The sequence below is a fragment of the Anoplophora glabripennis genome, unplaced genomic scaffold (genome assembly GCF_000390285.2).
Source record: "Anoplophora glabripennis isolate ALB-LARVAE unplaced genomic scaffold, Agla_2.0 scaffold3, whole genome shotgun sequence".
NCBI classification, from domain to species: Eukaryota; Metazoa; Arthropoda; class Insecta; order Coleoptera; family Cerambycidae; genus Anoplophora; species Anoplophora glabripennis.
Window position 1 is genome coordinate 2,053,421 of NW_019416486.1, and position 22,689 is coordinate 2,076,109.

At 33.2% G+C, this 22,689-nt stretch overlaps 1 protein-coding gene across 1 annotated transcript in view; it reads right to left on the reverse strand.

Moving 5' to 3' along the window:
* Positions 1-2,129: 2,129 nt before the first annotated feature.
* Positions 2,130-22,689, reverse strand: part of LOC108917652 (low-density lipoprotein receptor-related protein 4) — a 30,754-nt gene continuing 10,194 nt past the window's right edge. The window contains exons 4-22 of the mRNA XM_018724374.1: positions 19,302-19,492; positions 19,025-19,154; positions 15,813-15,919; positions 15,559-15,718; positions 15,353-15,503; positions 14,274-14,590; positions 14,030-14,216; positions 13,795-13,948; positions 12,928-13,718; positions 12,707-12,857; positions 12,470-12,631; positions 12,202-12,417; positions 11,789-12,072; positions 8,425-8,721; positions 8,176-8,369; positions 7,024-8,116; positions 6,686-6,941; positions 6,173-6,558; positions 2,130-3,529 (exon numbers count right to left, since the gene is read on the reverse strand). Of these exons, the coding sequence (XP_018579890.1) occupies positions 3,359-3,529; positions 6,173-6,558; positions 6,686-6,941; positions 7,024-8,116; positions 8,176-8,369; positions 8,425-8,721; positions 11,789-12,072; positions 12,202-12,417; positions 12,470-12,631; positions 12,707-12,857; positions 12,928-13,718; positions 13,795-13,948; positions 14,030-14,216; positions 14,274-14,590; positions 15,353-15,503; positions 15,559-15,718; positions 15,813-15,919; positions 19,025-19,154; positions 19,302-19,492 (5,398 nt within the window). The 3' untranslated portion in view covers positions 2,130-3,358. The remainder of the gene's footprint in view (positions 3,530-6,172; positions 6,559-6,685; positions 6,942-7,023; positions 8,117-8,175; positions 8,370-8,424; positions 8,722-11,788; positions 12,073-12,201; positions 12,418-12,469; positions 12,632-12,706; positions 12,858-12,927; positions 13,719-13,794; positions 13,949-14,029; positions 14,217-14,273; positions 14,591-15,352; positions 15,504-15,558; positions 15,719-15,812; positions 15,920-19,024; positions 19,155-19,301; positions 19,493-22,689) is intronic.

A 22,689-nucleotide genomic window follows, 5' to 3' on the forward strand; every position in this document is an offset into this window, starting at 1 on the left:
TGTATACAGGGTGATTTATAAATGGTGACCAAAATAAAACTTCATATTCTTTGGTGAATTTTAAGGGGAGTCTTTCCTATAAAGTATTATCTAGGACGCTTCCTTAAGAAGATACTGGTTGTTAAATTTAAGAAAATAGTTTTAATTTTTTTGTAACCTGAGGGGTTATTTCTTTATCTATCTATTTGTCGTTACGACCGCTATCATAACGAGTCTGGATTTTACAAGAGTTTACTATTTAATTCTCGAAAGGGAGTTTATAATTATCATAATACTTTAATTAATATGTGGGAACTTAGAAATGTTATATGTTCAGAGAATGAATTTCAGGCACTTACCCTTTGTTGCTTACGTAGAATGTAATCCAGTGGCTGGCTATACAGGGTGACCCTGAAGTTGGAAGAAACAAAAAGAAACACCAAAACTTTCAGGAAGGGTTTTAATAACAATAAACAAAACAAACAAACAAAATAGCAATACAACGGCTCGAACAACATTATTAGTTAATTTATTGACACCCGACAGCGTGCCGAGATTCAGGGAATGCGCGCTTCATAGCAAAATTTGGAAAAACGTTATCCATTATTAAATTTAATTAATTAGCCCGATACTCTAAAGTTAAGTAGACTGCTCAATGTGAAACTCAAGGAAGAACTGACTTTTTCTCCTAGATCTCTCCTGAATTCGACACTTTGCTTTGACACGCCCATTTCTTGGGTCCAGAAGTTTCTGTTCTTATCTTATTGGTGGGGACCTGAATATCGGGACGCTTGGTATAACTATACTAGGTTAATAATTACCTACTTGACTGGACTTACATTTATATAAGAACTCTGAAACTAAACTTACTTACAAGTAACCCTAGCCTTCCTCTAGCGACTCCGTGTAGCAAATACGAGACGGATTAGTTGATCTCATTTAATTAACTCTTATAGCTTGGAAAATCCGTCAATAAACCAGCTATGATCAGTTACTTTATTTTCCAATTACTATCAATTTAACAATTTGATTTAATTCTACTTTGGAATCTCTATGCTCTTCTCGTGATTTCGCGCGTTATTAAAAATATGGGTTTCTACGCTGGCGCATCCCAGACGCAACAGATGACTGTCACATGGCCCCGACTCTAAGCGATCTTGTTGTCACCGCCGTTCTTGGTGGTGAAAATTCGAAATATTTAGAATTATTCAAATTTCGTGGCTGAAAACGTACATAGGTATTGTATTTTTGAAACCGAGTGAGTTGAGTGAAACTAAATCTGTACAGGACATAGCTAGTACCATACGAAACATCGCCATAATTTTAAAAATGTTGTCACCGCCGTTCTTGAGGGTGAAAATTCGAAATATGTAGAATTATTCAAATTTCGTGGCTGAAAACGTACATAGGTATTGTATTTTTGAAACCGAGTGAGTTGCGCAAAACTAAATCTGTACAGGACATAGCTAGTACAGGGCTCGGCAATCTTTTAAGCCGGAAGAGCCATCTGCAATAGAAATATCAATTTCATGAATTTCAAAGAGCCACGAATTTTTATTTCTGCTTTTACATTTTATTTCAAATTTAAATCGGATGTGGAAGTTTATATGCGTCTTTGTGTGTAGTCGTGTGCTGCTTGTCTGTCCGCTTTAACTGTTAATTTTTAGAGGAACATGAACAGCCGCAATTGTCTCTTGAAAGAGCCGCGGTTTGCCGACCCCTGTACTAGACCATAGATTAAACAAAGATATTAGCCTGGCAGATGACGGACTGGCCTACGTGTAAACTTCAATTGAATTTTTATTGGATTGCCTTCAACTTTATCATTGGATTGGCTTAGTGGAATGTCTTCGCAACTGGCCTCGTGTAAATGGGCCATTATTGTGTAAATAATAATTACTAACCTTATGTAAGCATTATATGGGAATGCGCATGTGTCTGATTGTTGTAAACTGTTTTGAATTACTCTAGGAACAAAGCTACTAATATTCTGTGCTAATAATTTCCCCACCTAATTCACCCAGTCGCAAAAAAAACACAGCATTTGCGCATATACATGTAATAAGGAAGGTAGTGAAGGTTAAGGGGGGAAATGAAAGACAAAGAAACATTAAAATTTATATTATTTATTATCATGCTTCTCACCGGAGGCTTCTGACAAGATTCATGACTCTAGAGAATGCATGACTTTTGTCATATGTAAACATAAATAATCTATAAATGTGTCTTAACATTTAAAAAACATTTATTTAGAACATATCTACGGACTTATGTTTTACTGAAATTTAATTTTTACACAAAAGAATGTACTATTTCGTTCTAAACTGTGATATAATTTCCTTATATAATTTTACTATTAAATAAAATATATAATTTATTGAGCCTGTTTTTTTTTTCTTAGTACATTGAGCTATATTAATTCTGATTTAGGTATGAATTGAAGATAGGCTACCTGAGTTCATATTTTCAATTCATATTAGATTATACATTTACAAAAAAATCTTAGCAATATTATTAAGGGGTGAATTACGAGGGAAAGATTAAATATTTATTTTATCTCCCTTTAACATTCGTTTAGTTAAATCTTCTTGAGCCGGAGAAGATCTACCCTGACGAATAGTCTGTTTTAAAAAAATAACATACATTCCTTTTCATACAGTAGAAACATAACTAACCGTTTTGTACAATAGTACAAAATACTTAATTACGTTAATGTTAGTTTTTAACAAATCCTATCAATCAGTCTTAGAATTGGTTAACACTGTCATACTATTTATAAAAAAATATTTTTCTAAATATTGTACACCATACATTCATAAGTAGGTAGGTTCACCTATAAATAAATAGTTTCAAAACATTAAACAATTATTATTTTGAGGGAAATGTGTGGGAAACGTGATATGAAGATACATACAGAACATTCCCATATATTTTTTTCTTGAAATATTAAACAATTATTTCTGTAACGAGATATGTAACATCTATTGAATACATTAATATTTCGTCTAATAATAAAATTCAAGTAAACTTAACGTTATTCGGATTCCTCAAGTCTGTTATACAAAATCATATTTTTGATAGTAGGTACCCTATAAGCATGCTACAACAGAAATCATTATCCAGATAAATTCCGATGTTTCAACTTAAATAACTATTTTTTAGAAAAATACAAAACCTTCAACTGTATAGAATATTTGGCACAAATATTATAATAATACTGCTGGGCCTTGGCAAACTTCGTTTACTATTATTATTATATTTTTATTGTCAGTCACCTTAATTTGACAATTTTATATTTACATTAATTATATGTTTGAATGTTTTTTTATGTTTCTGTATTATTAGGTGACTAGAGTTATTAGTTTCTTTTCTTCGTGATTTAAGAGACAGATTCGATAGCATCGGTTTTGTGTAGAGGGGTAATGGATGGTGATCTTTCCACTTCTGGAGTGACCGTCTCGCAGTTTGAACTGCATGGAGTCAGGATAGTCGGTATTAGACTGGCGATCTCGGGGCTGCTCATGCCCACAGTTTCCTCGTAGACTCGTTCCTGAAAACAATTCCATAATAATTAGTAGCAAGAACGACTTTTTACACACGAAGACAAAGGAAAAGGAAATCTGCAAATGGCTTTTCTCTCCTGATACTACAATATATTTTTCATTTAGTAATGAAAACATTGTCTCCTCTTTTTGCAACTGTTTTGAATCTACTGAAGAAATACATACAACGATGAAATTTGCAAAAGTATTGTAACAGAAACTCACCTACCTTGTTAATTACTTTATTAGTGTTGAGTATTGATGATTTTTTTTAGATACCTATATTTAGTGTGTTTCGAGATGCTTCTTATAAATGAAGAGTAACGAACAAGAATTCAAAAATGAATTGAATAATAGCTTACACATAATTAAGGATAAAGTGAAATATTACTTAATTAAGATGCAAGATAAGTTGTACAAGAAAGTGTAATTAAGTTGCAGAATGAATTCATTAATCTGGATATGCAAGTTGCACCGATGTCCTCAAAGGAAGTTGTTAAGGCTGAAGACAGTTTTCTTCCATCTTCACGAATTAAGCCGCCAACATTTGATTTAAACGTTACAGTCTAGAAGCAGACGCTTCAGGGCAAATAACTGATCCGAGGAAGGAAATAAGTCACTAATGGTAGCAGGGCTATGAAGGTTTCAAGAACAGTAGCTGAATATAAACAAATGGACTACCAAATGCTGCTCTGGGAAAGAGATATAATGAGTCCATGTACAACATATTTACCAAGTTCACCAAAAGGACAAAACACAACGCTTCAAAGAAAAGTTACAGTAATTTGATATGAAAGAGTCGGGGAGAACAATGAAAAATTGTTTGCGAGATTTCTTGAACAATTTGCAGGAAAGACAACCATACTGATTCTACAGTATTCAGCAAGTGAAGACCCATCCAAGCTTGACGAAGGCTAGTCTCGAGAGAGTCCAAGAAGGTATTAATGGTGCGGCAAATCAATTATTAAAATTGAAGTTAGCGCTGAAAATGAAAAAGAAAGCAGCAGCTGATTTAGATAACCAGAATAAAAATTTGGAAATTTCCAATACCAAAATCTCTAAAAAGTTCAAGTTCCGAGATCAAATGATTTGTAAAGATCAACGGGCCAAGGAAAAAGAACATTAAAAAATTAAAAACACAAAGCACGCTTGCTGCAGAAGTTAACCACAAATTGTTTACAATTGCAAAGTAAATTGGAGATTAGGTTGAAAGAGGAAAAAAGTAAAATGTCTTCACTAAAGAGCGAATATAAAACAACACAGACATTTTAAAGTCTGAATTGAATGTAGCAAGAGAACTAAAGGAATTTATTTGCCAAAGAATTAGCATGCTGGACCCATATGAATGGTACAATAAGATCCATATTAACGAAAAGAGTAGATTATGACTCATTTTTGGCAGAGCATGTCCTTGAAATGTTACTAAACATCATGGGTTTCCTTAGTCGTGGAGAATGGTCTGATAAAAAATATATGGGAGGGTCCTAATGACAAAATGATCTATCAAACTGTACTCCCCCAAAAGAGGGTTTCATAAGTTCTTCATGAACTTCATAATGTCCTTGGTGACAAGCATTTTGGAATACATATAAGACGTTGAACAAAGTTACGGAACGATTCTTTAAGCTTTGACATAATGCTAATGTAGAAAAAGGGATGGCAATGGAAGTAACCTGATTGAGGTATTTTCTCATTTTTTAATTTGCCAGTTGTTGTAGTACCTTTATTTTGATGTTTTCTAAGATATTCCAGACCATACATAAGAAAACTCTTGTGTACTCGTATGTTCGAAACTATATTCAGTGTGGTTGGAGATGTGTTATTGAAGGTCAAGGATATTCAAGAACATGATGAAAAAAAATAAAGCATGCAAGCATTAGAGAAACCAAACATTGAAACGTCAATTGTCATTGAAGTTTATTATTTTGAAGTGTTGTCTTAAGTGACAATAAAATCAAATTAATTTTAAAATTCCATGAATGTTACAGTACCTATTTTAATACCGATCTTTCAAAAACTCTTATTTTTACAAGGCGTCCAAAAACGAATACTTCAGTAGTAATTTCCTTGTATGAAAAATAAACCATTTGAATCAAGTTACCTTATTACAATTTCATTCATAGCAAAACTATAGAGGTAAATAGAGCTGTTTTGTATACGTTTTTTGATATTATTTCGTCATTTTTAAGATATTTCAATAAGATTTGCTATAATTAGGTTTTAAGTATCTACTTAAAACCACTTTCCACTTCCTAAAACATTGGTTCCTTAGAATACCTAAAACAATATATTTTGTTCTTATCATATTTTGTATGGGTAGACTTTTTGGTTATCCCAAAAATCTGCCAATGTCAAAGTTTCTGAAAGAATAATACTGGGAGTTATCTTAATAAAAAGCACCCTGCAAACGGTTCAAAATATCCACAATTTTGATTCAGGTCTTTTTTTAGTGTTAGCTCCGAATACACTTGGGCTACTCCACTCTATTATTAAGGAATGTATAGTTTATTATAAAATACCCCATAAAGCTCTAATATTATTATATGAAACACATTGTACACTTTCTATTCTATGTATAACTTTTTTAACGATACGATAGAAATGCTAAAATATTAATAGAGTTGCATTAAAGATTTCAAGGAGCACTGTACCTGTGATTTGTCATATTTTAGCCGTTTCCAAATGAATTGTTTCCTGTCGTTTCCTTGGGCAGAATTCGCTTCGTTGTTTGACGAATAGTAATTAGGATTGGAAAAGCTCCTGCTGGTTCCATACACGTACTTCTTCTTTCCCTTCTTCACGAGTACGAATACTACCACTATGATGCAGAGCAGAACAACAATGAACATCGGTACCATGGTCATTATGTAGAACGTGTTGGAATGACGGGCAGATACTAGTTCCGTGTCTTCCGCAAAGTTGCCCATGTCGTAGGGATGGTTGTGGAAGGTTATTGTTTCGTCGTAATAGTCTTCTTCTTCATAGTCGCATTTGTAGGTGCTTCCACTGCATTTCAGTGATACGAAATAATTTGGTTCTATAAAGTGAGAGAAATCTTTTGATTTAATTTGTCACATCAGTTATTGGCATAACCAAATAATACACGAATTTGAAGATGCTAACATTAAAGAATAGTGTAAAAAGTTTAATTTCTAGTCTCATACCTGTTTTACATCCTTGTGTTGGTTTATCTGGGCATCCGCATGAGTAATTTTTGTGTTTAAAGAGGCATAAATGTGTGCAACCCCCATTATCCACAGCGCAGGGATTCCAACCCAGTTGTCTATCAGCAGTTACCATTGTTAGACCCATAGCTGCATCAAGCTGTGGTCTAACTACCACAGCGTCTCTTCCTGTATTTTTCTCGGCCCTTATAACAGATTTTTGAACCCAGTCGGTCCAGTAGATATAATCTTGATACTAAATTGTACAAAGAGGAAGCATGGTCATTAAGCATTAAAATATGAATTTAGTAAACAGTGAAAAATGTAAAATTATATACCTGGGTCAAAGAGAAGGGATGAGTAGCTTGTATGTTCAGCAAAACCCTATTATTGCCATGCAAATCCGTTGTTTCGATCCTCTCCGCATTCAGCTTCGCATCGATCCAGTACAATCTTCTTCCCACATAATCCACGACCAATCCTATCGGAAAACTGAGATCAGAGTCCACTAAATTCCTCCTTCCCGAACCGTCCAAGTACGACCTTTCAATTTTTGGAACACCCCAGTCTGTCCAAAATAGAAACCCGCGTCTAGGATAGATCACTATAGATCTTGGATCGTGGAGATATTCCTTTATTATCGATTTCCGGTTGCTTCCGTCCAATCTAGCAACCTCTATGAGTTTGTTCCCAGTGTTTGTCCAATAGATATTGTTGGCTATCCAATCCACAGCCAAGCCATCCGGAGATAGGAGATTGGAACTGACGATAGTTTTCACATCTGATAAATTGTACATAGACACACTTTCGATGACATTCTTTTCTATATCTGTGTAGAAAATCAATTTCTTTTCCCAATGGAAATCAACGTCTATAACGTTGCGGATTTCTTCTATAGGTAGAGTCACATCCCAGGCATCATCAGTATCTAAACTGATCTGACTTAGAGCATATCGTGTAGCCAACAGCAGGAAGGTTTGAGGTACCAATTCGCATTGTTTGTCGTTCAGTTTAGATTTGCTCAAACCTGTGGGACAAGCGCAAGTGTAGGAACTTGGATTCCTCAAACATAGATGTGAGCACCCCCCATTATTATCTCCACAAGCGTTCTCGGCGATGTTGTCACTTTGAACTGAGCGAACGTCCATTAGACCTTCTAACTTGTCTTTTATAATTGTCCTGTCAGCACCAGTGTTTTTATCAGCTCTGTGCAGAGCTTTGGTTTGCCAGTCAGTCCAGTAGATGTGGTTTCCTACCACTACTAATCCGTAAGGATGAGGAACTTTGGTTATGATCACTTTTCGGTCATTTCCGCTAAGGTCGCTGGACTCTATTGTGTTAAGCTTAGCATCGTTCCAATACAGGCGATTTGATGGTCGATCTATTGCTAGACCATTCGGCCAGTTAAGTTTCTTCGAAATCAAAGTTTTCCTGAAAAGAGATAACGAAATTGGAGGAATTCAAAATTGTAATTATAGGAACATAGATACCTGGTAGTACCATCCATATAGGCGACTTCAATTTTGGCTTGTTTTCCCCAGTCAGACCAAAACATTAAGCCATGATGATAATGCAGTGTTATAGCTCTGGGGTTATCCAATTCTCTGTGAAACAACAACTTTCTGTTCTTACCATTTAACTCTGAAACTTCCACACTGTTCCTCTTGCCATCAGTCCAGTATATCTAATTAAATAAATTTAAATTGTATAAAATTAACCTCTGTTGGCAATTATTTTACCTTTCTTCCTGTTGAATCAATCGCGATCCCATCAGGAGCTTCCATTTCATGCATTATAATGACTTCCATATTTTTTCCATCTGGTGATGCTTTCTGTATTGTATCTTCTGCAGTGTCTGTCCAATAGATTTCCCCTGTCTTTCTGTCCACGTCTACTGAGGTCGCCAGCTTTAATGGAGGAAATGGAAGGACCACATCTGCCATGTAAGGTACATCTAAGGATATCTGGCGGATGTCTATACGATGCGCGAAGATTAGGAAGTTGACAGGACCGTTGGCGCAAGTTTTTGCATCATCCTTGAAATGGATTAACGCATTATAATCAGAAATTTACAGTATAATTTTTTTGTACTAAAAATGCATAAAATTTATGTCAAATTATTTCTTTAGTATTAGAAACAATACAAAACTGGAAGAGAAAATATAATAATTCGATTTGTTATAAAATTCTTATTAAAAGAAAAGTTTTTTCTAAATTATGTGGCAGGGATTTCTATGATCAATCAAGACAGATCTACTGTTGAAGATATCTTTTCTGAAAATAAAATAAATTTAATAAATTAGGTAAATTTACTATTTTATAAACGTAAATCGAAATATGCTTCGTTTCCGTGTATATTAATTTTTTATTTATTTTTGTTAATTATTTCAGTTTTAAAGATATTGACTCGAAATTTGAAAAACGGTTTGGAGGGATAAATGTTAATTTTTTGGGGTGATCCGAATATTTCTACTTGCATCAGTGGCGCTCGTGCGAGAATACCACAACCCTTTTTTAATAAAAAAAAATGGTACGCCATTGACTTTTCCTGTTTTGATATTTTTTTAGAAATCCTCCATCAATTCTGAATGAAATTGGTCTCTTCATTTTTTTCGTAGGATGCACAGTTTTTTGAGAAAAAAAAAATACAATATATTTTACTGCAAGTTGTGTATTTTTAATTTGTATTGATACATTATCTAGTAGGTTGCTGTCAATTTTTCTAAATAAAATACAACCATCAAATTTCGAGTCAATTTCTAAAATTCTTTGACATAATTAATAAAAATAAATAAAAAGTTAAAAAAACACTCTGTATCTCGGAAATGAAGCAAATTTCAACCTACGTTTATATGAACTTTTTTTACAAAATAACTTCGGCAACCACCTCCTAAAATATTTTGCACTTTTTTACAAACATCCTGTATATGTATACACAGTGTCTTTGAAACTGAGGTTTTCCTTTTAACTGGTGTTCGTAGGTATAAAAATAAATGATTTTTGAAATAATATGATAATAATTTTTTTTTAATAACCAAGATATTTACATTGAAAGAATGTACATCCTTTATAGCCGGTCCTTATTTGCTCATCAAGAAGTTGGAAGTTGGAATTTTATGAGGTCTGTATTTGAAAACTAATATTAATGTTGTATTAGTAATTAGGGAGACTATATTAGAGTGCACCTAATTAGATTAATTTAGTGATGGTTATTATAAAACTCGTTCTGCGAGACCACGCCTACAGGACGCGCTCGCAAAATTTAGTGTAAAGTCGTTGGATTTCGTTATCCGAGTCAGTTAAGTCCGGAATTTCGACACTAAGTTTAAGAGAGTAAGCTTCGAAGCCTCAACGGGGAAGCTGATTCGTCATTATGAAAGATTTTAACTTTGTTTTATTTTGGTGTCAGTCAGTTGAGTCCGGAATTTCAACAGGGAAACATCGCACATCGGAAGATTTTTAGCTTTATTTTATTTTGATTCAAACAGTTGGTTCCAGAACTTCAACAGGGAAACATTATGCGTTGTAGCAGAAGATTTTGCCTTTATTTTATTTCGCTATCGAGGAGCACCAGGTGATCAATTGTTGGTACACAATTCCAACAAATTGGTCATCAAAAAAGTTTGTAACAATCCCAAGACATTTTTTTTTAGAATTCGTTAATACTCTACAATTTTTATTGCGTAGGCAAACAAAAAGGTGGAAAATACAGCAGGGATAAGGAGAAGTGAGATCACTTAAATTAGTAAACCAACAGGAAGCAAAGCTGTCAACGTTGATCATCTAAGGTGTGGTCCCTCACTGCAGGCTTAGCCAGGCGACTTCTTAGGCCACGAAATATAGAGTTGGACGCGACTTTTTGTTTTGGCAAGCTGAATTTATCACTACAGATGCTAAAGTAGTTTCCACAGTCATAAAAATGGGGGGGAAGATTGTTTATAAGGTGGTTAAGTGTATAATTTTTATGTAAATTCACGTTTTTCGCTTATAACTTTTTTCCGTTCATTTCCACAAGAAAACAGTAAAATACTTTTTTTTTCGTCTTCAAAAGACCTACAAAACTAGCCCTCGAGTCTCAAAAAATATTGATTAGATCAAAAGTCATAAAGAGAAGAAGTTTATTTATGACTTGAATTAAACATTTATAAACTGCGTTATTATTAGAAGAACGTTTGGGCATCGCATCCTCTCATTCCTTATCACTGTCTAATAACTCGCACGAAGTCTGGAATCGTTAAGTTCAATAGTTTACAAGTTATGGCCTTATAAACAAATTAACTAATTATTAGTTTGGACGATCCCGAGGATCTACCACAATTGCACTGATTTTTTTCATGGTTGATTTCATAATAATACATTGAAATCTATCATTTTTTTTAATTTCAGATTTACAACCTGCACTTTTTTTATTTTTTAACATTAGTCGCAAAATGAAATATACGACACACGAGCGTGATATAGTTATATATTATTACATACAGCTTATGAAAAGAGCTTTAAGTTAAAAAAAATTGTTCAGATTCGTTGAAAAACAACGGAGTTACAGACTGTCAACCGTAACAACAACAACACTGTTAGACGCATATTTCTGAATTAAAAGAATATTCAGATTTGCAACAACAACTTGTTAACACTATTCGACGATGATATATGTATATGACAGTAAAGGGCTTGTTGATATGTTGTCAATGCACGGGAATGTCAACAAAACGCCTTAAAGGCATCGCGTTGTTAAGGTGGACGTTTTCCATGAGGTTCCTCCCCTTTCCGCTGAAATCTGTATATCTATCATCTCAATTACAAAGTACAGGGAATTAGAAGAATACTGTGGAAAACACTCGGATAGGTTAAACCATTCTATATGTAGAAGATGAGTCTTCTACTCACAGTTTTGGTTTTTCTCATCAGATAATCTAGGGGAGGTTACCTACATCTTCTAGATGATTCTTACTTACTGCGAAAGAGTATCATATAAACGTAAATGAATTAATAAATTTCAAAAGTCGAAATTCTACACACTGTGTAATTATTAATATACAAATTACTTATTTATTGTACATATTATTATTAACAAATACATTTCTAGTAATGATCATTACTTACCCCCAATTTTATTCCCGTAGGACAAGCACAAGAATGACCTTTTGGTCGAAGTAAGCACAAGTGGCTGCATTCTCCATTTTTAATCATACACGGATGTTTAATAGGCTTCCTGTTTCTGTGAAACACCCTTACGTCCATAAGATCGTTCATATTGTTAGAAAGGACTGTGCGATTTTGACCAGTAATTTTGTTGGCCCTTTCTATGTTCCGATTTTCCCAGTCGGTCCAGTATATATTGTTTCCAAAAACATCTAAACCAAAAGGGTGGGGAATTGTATTTCCACCTATAAAAAGGAAAACTCTTGAACAATCCGTACCTAAACTTGTAGTAATCCACCAAATGAATTGGACACAATACATATAAAATGTATAGCTTTTCTTATTAAATCATGCATAGTCCAATTGCTACATACCTAGAAGCACCTTTCTGTTAGACCCATCAAAGTTATCGAACTCAATAGTTCTAGATCCAGCATCTGTCCAGTATATTTTTCCTGCTGTATGGTCCACAGCTAACCCATTGGGCCAGGTTAAGTTAGTGCTAGCAATGACAAACCTGTTGGTGCCATCCATATTAGATCTTTCTATTTTCGGCCTTTCTCCCCATTCCGACCAATACATAAGACCTCCTAAAGTGTTTATTTAGAACGACAAATGTAACTGAAATTATTCTCCTCTTACCTAAAGGATCAACAACAATGTCCCTAGGCTTATCCAGTTCCTCCCATATCAGCAATGATCGCATTGTGCCGTTAGAATTGGCTACCTCTATTCTGGCTGTCCCAGCGTCCGTCCAATAAATCTTGTCTGTGGCCCAGTCTAAAGATATACCAGCTGGAGAAACTAAAACATAACAGTATGAATGTATAGACAAGAATGACATATAGCTATCGGTGAAGAAGACGCATCCGAACTTACTTATATTCGAGTGGACGAGAATTTCTTGGGAAGTTCCATTCCAAAAAACTCGGTTTAAGGAGTTCCTGTCTACATCTGACCAATAGATGTAGTCGTTCTTAGAGTCCCAGGCTACAGCCACTGCAGATTTTATTCCATCTACTGGTATTACCTAGAAGTATATTTTTGTTAAATACATAAATTTATATTTTTTGGTAAGTTTCCATGTGGTGTTTTCTTACCATTTCGTATTGATGCTGATAATTGCCATCCAGATACTTAATCCTCAAATCCTTCTTCCTTGCAAACAATAAGAATTTATCAGGCTTCTGGCAAGTTTTTGTGTCCGATCTTAATTTCTGGCCCATATGGCAGACACATGTGTAGGACTTTCGGTTGGGCAAACACATATGAGCGCATCCTCCATTATTTTTTCCACAACGATTAGTATAGTTTGGTTGTCTCTGGGGATGATAACTATGAATGTCCATCGGAAAATGTAGTTGTGAATGTAAAGTTTTCAAACCCGCCCCAGTGACTTTATTTGCTGTTGAAATGGATTTCGTGTGCCAATCCGTCCAAAAAATAGCATCCTCGAAGATAGTTATAGCGAAAGGATGGGGTAAACCCTTGCTGATTACTTTTTTCCTCATAGAACCATCGAAGAAAGCGGTTTCGATGACATTGTGCTTCGCATCCGCCCAAAATATCTGGTTTGAGGTATAATCGAGAGTTAATCCATTCGGCCAAAACACCGACTCAGTTACGATGCTCTTTCTGTTGGTTCCGTCCATTTCTGCTCTTTCGATCTTTGGGTTCGGACCCCAATCTGTCCAAAAAACTAAAGCTTCGCCTGGGTGTACTGCTATGGCTCTGGGTTTATCTATTTCGCTTGCAGCAATTATGGCTCTTTGCTGGCCATCCAGAGTCGCCACTTCTATTCTTCTTGTTCCGGAGTCTGTCCAGAAAATTAAGTCATGGATCCAGTCCAGCGCAATACCTCCGGGTGATTCCAATCCGGATTTAATAATGTCTGAAATGTTTGAAAAGATTCTGATAGTTTTTAATCTTTTACTATATTTAAAGTAAATTTAGTAATGGTTAATTACCTTTAACTTCTGTCCCATTGATGTTAGCTCTCCTTATTACATCCATTGACACGTCTGACCAAAATATGAATTTTTTGTCGTAATGATAGTCCAGTGCTATTGCGTTGTGCAACCCTTTTAGCAGTGCTGTGTACTTGGAGTTACTCAAAGACACCTAAAATAGTAGTCAATTTGTTACAATTTTTATTCGCCTCTTCAAGCATGTTCTTATCCGACCTATAGAAGAAGTCATTACCTGTCTGATGTCTATCCTGTTTGCAAAAAGCAGTGTAGGTGGCGCTCCCATGGCCTTGCATGTCCTTAGATCAGGCCTTAGTACGTAACCAGTCATACAACCACATTTAAAACTTCCAACAGTATTGTTACAAGTCTGAGAGCATACTGGATCAGTAGCATACAAGCATTCATTGATGTCTTCGCACCTGAATGAAATGAATTTGGATTACAGTAACAATTAAACTCCATCTTCTTGTACTTACGTATATCCATCATTAGCTAACTGGTACCCATTCTGACAAGAACAGCCCTTCTTTCCATCCGCCAGTGTGATGCAAAGCTGCTCGCATTTGGTGTTGCGTTCACATTCCCTTTTTGAAGGGCAATTTTCTTCATCTTCCCCCTTAGGGCAGTCTTTTTGACCGTCGCACCTATGCTTCTTGTTAATGCAAAATTCGGTGGTGTTGTCGTTAGGCGCTAGTCCGCTGCAAGGAAACTTGGAGATCTCGCACACTATTTCGCATTTGGTTTCATCTTCGCCGTGGCTACAGTCATGGTACCCGTCGCATACCCATGTATTCTAAGAAATAATGCAATAGTAAAGGCAGTACCAGCAAATATTAGGATAGTAGGTCTATTGGAGCAACTTTCTTTAGGTAATACAAAATGTTTGAAAAATTAAAAAAAAACTATTTTCTCTTGGAGATTTTGCATATATGACAATATCAACGATAATACAGGGTGTAACATGCGCACTTATCAGTGTTGCCAATTGTATGAAACTAACAGTGTGGTGGACAGGTTATTTTGAAGTCGACATATTTTTTTTATAGATACTTAATCAAATTTGTATGTTTTATTAAGTAATAATTAATATGGGTATAAGGATAGGCATACGTTAATAGTAAGTAAACTAATATTTATATCATTGACCTCAGATAGTCACCTAGTTTAGGTCACTATATACATACTCAAATGATGTAAACAATTGCAACAGCCATGGCTTGTACATAAAAGTGCACAGGAACGTATTTAGTAAAGTTAAAGCAGGTATTATTAAAAAAAATTAAAATCCTAAACAAAATTCTGTGTTTTTATTTTAATTCGACTTCTTCATCAGTTGAATCAAATCAGTGAAAACTATTACAAGTCAAGACAATTGCGAAAAGTCCGGGTCGACGACCAATAGTTTCATAGCCACATGCTTGATCATTGTTATTTTACTTATTTTTCATATACTTCATTTATCTGTTTACTCGTAAGTTACTACTACGTATATACGAGCTAAGTGTAAATGTAAAGTTACATCCTGTATACTGGTATAATTCATTTAGATATTTACCAAGATACATGCCCCGCTATCACAAGTAAACTCATCAGCTGCACAAGTTTTGGTTATATTATAATCACAATGGATCTCATCCTCATTTTCATCACAGTCTTGTTGCTTATCACATCTGTACCTCTCTGGAATACACTTCCCGCTATTGCACCTAAAATAAAAGGTGTATAGAAGTTGATATCTTTTTATAATTCTTCTTCACTTACTTGAATTCTCCATTGACACAATTCCCAGGGATTTTAGGACAATCATCTTCATCACTCCAGTCTTCACAGTCGTCATCACCATCACATTTGAATTCCTTCTTTATGCATTTGTGAGTAGCGCACTGGAATTCGTCCTCATTGCAGTAAGATGGAGTAATATCTATAAGTATCCAACATGGAGTTAGACAGATATTTCCATGGATATTATAGTGCAAATTAACATACAGGATAAAATGAATGATATTAATTCTTACCACAATCACTTTCATCCGATCCATCAGAGCAGTCAATATGCTTATCACATTTCCAGCTCAACGATATACAAGTCGCGTCGCTACATTCAAACTCATTGTCTGTACATCTGAAAATGTAAATACATTTTTAGTCAGTCAAGAGACAAGATTATTTTGTCTTTGGTGTTGAGCGACTGCAAAATGTTAATTAATAAATTAAAAATGTTCGGTTCTGAAGAAAAAATGAAAACAAATTAGTAGTCATACCTACTAGTTTTACCTTTTTTTAACTGTACAGGGTGTTTGGAAAAGTTGGTACAAAATTTAAGGGGATGAAAGTAGGGCTAAAAATAGTAAAAAAAAGTTCCTATAAACATTGATCCTCCAGAGCACCATTACTGAGATATGTCCCTCCAAAGGAGTCTTATCATTTGGATATTTTTTTAAAATAACTTTCTTTCTGATTAAGATAACGGAATGAGAATTGTAGGTAATAATTATACCATACGAGTCTTTAACTGCCATAAGTTTAATCAAAATCGGTTATAAATAAGGATAGTTTTGTAACTACTCTTAACAGAAATGTATCGAATTTTTTTTATTCCTTTGGATTATCAAGCAAATAATATTATTTTTTAATAAATTAGACTTTTTTAAAGAAAAGATGTTTCTACTTTTTTTTCGAATTCTGCGTAGTAAACAATCTTGCAGAGGGTTGCCTTCTATCTGGAAAATATTGCAGATACTCTCTTTGAGCCGCCAGACTATTTCCATTACAGAAATATAAATAAAATGCATATCGGCATATTCACGGTTAGTAAAAGCATGGTGGTTCATGGTTGTAAAAAAATCGAATGAAATGCAAAGTTGAGCACAAAGATCAGAACTAAGAAAATAAAGAAACATAAGAATTTAAATCATAGCACGCGATAATCATTAGTATCATTACAATTAAACTGTCACTATGAAAGATGCCTACTATGTAAAAATGTTTTAAAAATGTTACCTACTGTTTTGAGCCATACATTATTTAAAAAATAATTATTTCTGACTCAACTACGCAGAATTCGAAAAAAAAGTAGAAATTTTTTCTTCAAAAAAAGTCTAATCCATTAAAAAATAATATTATTCAAAGGAATAAAAAAAAATTCGAGAGTAATTACAAAACTATCTTTATTTTGATGAAACTTATGGTAGTTAATGACCCTTATTGTATGATTAATAATAAGACCCCTTTGGAGGGCCATATCTCAGTAACGGTGCTCCGGGGGACCAATGTTTATAGGAACTTTTTTTACTATTTTTGGCTCTACTTTCACCCTCTTAAATTTTGTATCATCTTTTCCAAACACCCTGTATATTAAAACAATATTTCATTGGGGTACTATCTTTTTGAAAGAAAAATCCTCCATTACATTCAGTTAAAATTAATCTTTCACATATAGTGTGGCCAATTAAGAACCAGAACAACCCTATAAAATTGTTTGGGATGCACAATTTGAACATTTTTTATATATTGATACAGAATGTTTTGGAAAAGGTACCATTAATTCAAGAGCTGATGGAACATCAAAAAATAAAAAGATTTCTCTTATATGGAACAAAAGAATATAGTCTTCCGTTTTGGAGGTACAGATCATCAAATTCAATTTATTTAGGTAAGTCGAATTTTAGCCATATTCCACATAACACGCTTTGTTTGAGTAAGTTTTTGAAGGTGCTAAATACGTCAGCAATGTTAGTTTTTGACCATCTACTAGATGCTGATGGTTACAATCTTACCCAGTGACATTTTATAAAAGTTTTTTTGAGATTAGATTCTACTCTATAATAAACAGAGTATCTGGAAATGAATGGGACATACTTTAAGAATAGGGTCCTTGGATGAAAATAAACCAATTAAATTAAATTTGCTTTCATTTTATTTTATTATAATTTTGTACGGTATTAAATTTACTTGTTAATTCAAATACTCCATTACATTTTAGATTTAGGGCCTACTGCAAAATTGTATTTTTGAAAGATTTGAAGTAAAGTTGTTTTATTTTTTTTATGCAAACATGTCATTCTTTTTTATCAACAAAATAATTTCAAGCTGAAATAAATATGCAAAATATAAGAGAAATTGGCGTTTTGAAAACTGATTCTGCTTGGTTAAAAAGTTATTTTAAAGATAGTTTTATTTCTTAAATTAAGTAGGGAGCAGAAAAATATTTTCTATATAGGTAAGCTTTTTCGTATATCAAAATATGACATAAAAAGTAATTGTCCGAGGTACTTTGATTTCATCATGTAAGATATAATTTTTTTAATAGAGAAATCGAAAAAAATTGACAGAACTAAAGTTTGTGTCCAAAATTTTTTAATTTTGTTATGTTTTATCTAATCAAACCCCATCATCAAATCTGGTATATGGACATAATTGTGAATAACTTTCCCTAATGCAAAATTTTAGTGTCATATGGATATGATATTTTCCCTACACAGATATGGATATGATATTTTCCCTACACAGAATTGGTTTTTCCGTCCTGATTTACTTTTGATTAATGCAAAATAATATATTGTTTTGCAATTCTAGAATGACATGAATATTAATAAATACAAAACAGTTGGCTTAATTAACAACAGAAAGTATTAAGCTCGATGGCTAAAAGGTAAAATGTAAAAAATGAATTATAAGGATGCTGTTTACACATTATTAAAATACGATAAAATATTGTTCTTGATTCTCGTCCCAGTTCAGTACCTCAAAAAGGGACCTTCTGTATTAAACATAGCCAGTACTGTTTAGAAATCAATCGAATTTGGAAATTCACTGTATTTTGAAACGAAGAAAATCAAGAATATCTATCTATGATCAGTTACATACAGCAGCACATACATCGGTAGTAACAATCAGTTTAAACCATATTTTCTTCAACATTACATACGTAATCGATTTAATTTTCCGTACAGTACATATTATCGATTCTTTACACTGTTGATCAATGATTGCTTTAAAAAATCTCTAAAAATTGCAATGATATTATCTTTATTCTTCATGTCCAGCAACTATATTTAATCACGAATGATATTAATGTATCATATATATTTAGTTCTCTTAACTAAAGCTTTACGAGATATTTGACAAGTTTTGAAAAACATGAAGTGACTATATGCTTTTCTTAAAATTGTAACTTCAAAGACAAATGTGTTTTGATCATAACAACAGTAGGAGTGCGGTGACTTACCCAAGCTTGGTGCAATTCAATTCATCTGAAAAATCTTTACAATCGTTGTCGTTATCACAGGTCCAAATTTTTGGAATGCATAAGCCGTTCTCACACTGAAACTGGTCATTGGTGCAGTTGATTGTAAAACCTGTAAACGAATACCGAATTGTACATATTGACAGAAGCTGTAAAATATCATTGGGTAGCCAAACAGACACATAATTTGGTCTTGCGTAGAAATTTTTACTAGTTTGATGAACTCATTAAAGTTTCTCGTTTAGAAGCAAAAACTCACCACAGTGAGTTTCATCCGAGTAATCGCCACAATCGTCATCTCCGTCACAAAGCCAGTCCTTTGAGATGCATCTGTTAGTTCTTGGGCATAAAATATAGTTCTTCGATTCGTCGCATTTGACTTGATGATGTTCTATTTGACCGCAGTCTAATTCGTCCTCGTTGTCTTCACAATCCATTTTACCGTCACACCTAAAAACGTATCAATTATGTTCTTGGCATCTTTTGCAGGTTAATAATGCAATATATTTTTAAATCAAAAAGTTTCTAAAAGATATGAATATTTGATTGTATTGTAAAGAATACTATTACAATTTAAATAATAGTAAAAGGAATTATGTAGATTAACCTCGAGATTTATAACACAGCTCCACAAAAAGAAGTTATGTACCAGAGACATAGATCTTGTGTTTTTTTTATGCTGAATGTGAATCCGCAGCCGATTTGCCAATGTATTTTTTGGTAAAACGTTAAAATATACATTTTGCGTTCTATTTCTGAATTCCACCAGCGCATTCACCAAAATTTTAAAAGTAATTTTAATTTTGCTGAATAGACAGGTTGAGTCATATTTAACGTCTGATACGAAGGTTTGTAACAGTTTACTTTATTTAATAATTTCAATCAATATGTAAAATATATGTTTTCATTAGTAATTATATATCATTTTCAATTTTAATTTTAGATAATACAGCCCCACAAAAAGAAGTTCTGTTGTATTTACTACATCATGTTTTAATAAAATGTTAAAATATCCCCTAAAATAGGAAGAAATAGAGGATAAGGTAAAGCATTATAATGAAAATCTACAGTTTGTAAATACTTTGAGAAAACATTTTAAAATAATAGTTTGAGTTTCGGTGGTTTTCAAATTCTTAAATCCAAAAAATTGATATTTTACCACACAAAGAAATGCGTTATGAATGTTTAAAAAATTGAGTCATTTGTGTAAAAATACGTAAATATCTAAAAATGAGAAACAATGAATATAAATTCGGTTTGCAATGTGCTGCCTTTTTGAAATAGAGCTAAAAATATAAATTTGATCATTTTAGAGCAGACTGTTCCAAATAAATTCTAACTGGTACTTGCTGGGATGACCCTTTAGTTAGAAAGGTCTATGTACTTATGTCTCGGATACAAAACTTTTTTTGTGGGGCTGTGTAATCAAAACCGGAAAATATATTTCAAAATGCCACTAAATTGTCTATAAAAAAAAGAAGAGATTTTACGAAAAAAGTAAAAAACTTTTTTACATAAATTATACAATCACCTAAGACTTCTAAAATCATATAACCTTTTCTGTCGCTATTAATATTAGAACTAATAAGTGCCAATATATTACATTTGCTACAATTTTTGTTCAGATGTTCAACTCTCAACTTGCAACTTAATTTCACGGAGACTGGAATATAAAATGATAACGAGATAAGTTCAAATGTCAAAGGTCCTGAAATGCCTCGATTTCCCCATGTTTTACTCCTTTTCCTGATACAGTCCTGCTAGAAATACCTACTCTGATTAATTTGGAAATGTCAAGTACAACATAAGCCTTGCAATAGGCAGTTGTATACGAAGTTTCTCATTTTGTTTGCCTCAGGAATAACTCTAATTATTTTGTTTATAGTCCATTATGAATTGGATTTTAAATTTTGTAAAAATAAGGACTATATTTTTTAAACTACGCAACACATCTTTAATAATAAAATAAAAGTTATTTATTATAATCTACATCATATACAGGGTGTCCCAAAAGTGACGCCCGTCCTTCTGAAATTTGATTAAGGGGACAAAAACAAATCGAAAATCAAGAATTGGAAATTTTCCGATTGTCTTTCTTTGTTGAATTATTCAAAAAAATTGTTCAAAAAACTATAAAAAAGTGAATATCCAATTTTCTCATCTGGAAACTGAGGTCTATACCTATGGGGACGAAGACTTTATAACCAATTGTAGGTAAGTATAGTTTCCGATTGTCGATAGTACCTGGGTGTAAGGAATTATTTTAACCTAAAACGGATAGAGAAAAACATTCTAATAATAAAACAATTTTATAAAATATAAATAGTAGAAATTGTTTTTACAAAAGGTGTTCAAATAAGTTGCCTTCTACTTCAAGACAATAATTGGCACGATTGAACATTGAAACACGAACAAATTGTAGCATCTCTTGGTCTATTAACGCGACAGCAGCGTGCATACGGGTTACTACTCGTACAGCTTCTGGATTTACAACAGGTTCGCTGTAAATCTTTTCTTTTAAATAACCCCAAAAGAAAAAATCTATTCAGATTTGGTGATCTAGAAGGCCATGCTATACGTCCACCTCTTCCAATCCATCTGCCTGGGAAGTTTTGATTCAGGTAAACTATAATGTGACGGAACTCCATCATGTTGAAACCAATAATTTATTTATGATTGCCACAGCATACTAGATCACTGCGATTTAATACAACTATTATTTTATTCTTCAAAATCCATTAAAAAATAAGTAAGTAATGTATGAGTGGAGCGTAAACATGGCTCAGTTGGCATAGTACTCGTCATTCTCCTAAGCTGCGAAAAAAACACAATAATTCTTTGTATTGCAGCAAAATGATAGGAATATTGAAATTGCAGTAGTTTTTATTCAGGCTGTTATTATCGAGGTAATAGAGCAACCAAGAATCAGTCCTCTGATTAAAAATCACATTTTCACATTTTTAGTTTTTTGAATATTTTTTTGGATAACTCAACAAAGAAAAACAATCGGAAAATTTTCCACTCTTGATTTTCAATTTGCTTTTGTTCCCTTAATCAAATCCCAGAAGGACGGGCGTCACTTTTGGGACACCCGAATAGAAAATAAGAATCAAATAATGTCTTACGCATTTCTTAATGTATTTTGATTATTACACAACAATTCCATCTAAGTAGTTAATTATATTCTTACAATCATGTAATATAATTTTACCCGACAAAGCATTATTTACATGTTATTAAGTACAATTCATCAAAACAGTTTAATTGTAATAAATACCAACATGAATGAATTCAATCATAATCATTCTGTATTCTTAGAATATGTAGGACAGATTCAATTAACTCTACAGGTATGATACAAAAATAGATGTAACTAAATATTTTATTATGGATACGTTACGTATTCAAATAATTCAGATTTTCTCTCTGTCTTTTGGGTAGGCAAAAATATCGTCACAAGCTTATATTTTTTTTATTAGGTCTCTAGTAGCTCTTGAAGTTAAAAGTTGAAAATCGATTTTTCGTTAAAACATTTTTAAATTATTTGAAGCAATTTCTTCCAATACATTAAATTTACTCGTAAGTAGAGTACCCTTTGCCCTTAAAAAACAAATCGTTTTCGGGACAAACGCTATTAATAATGAAGG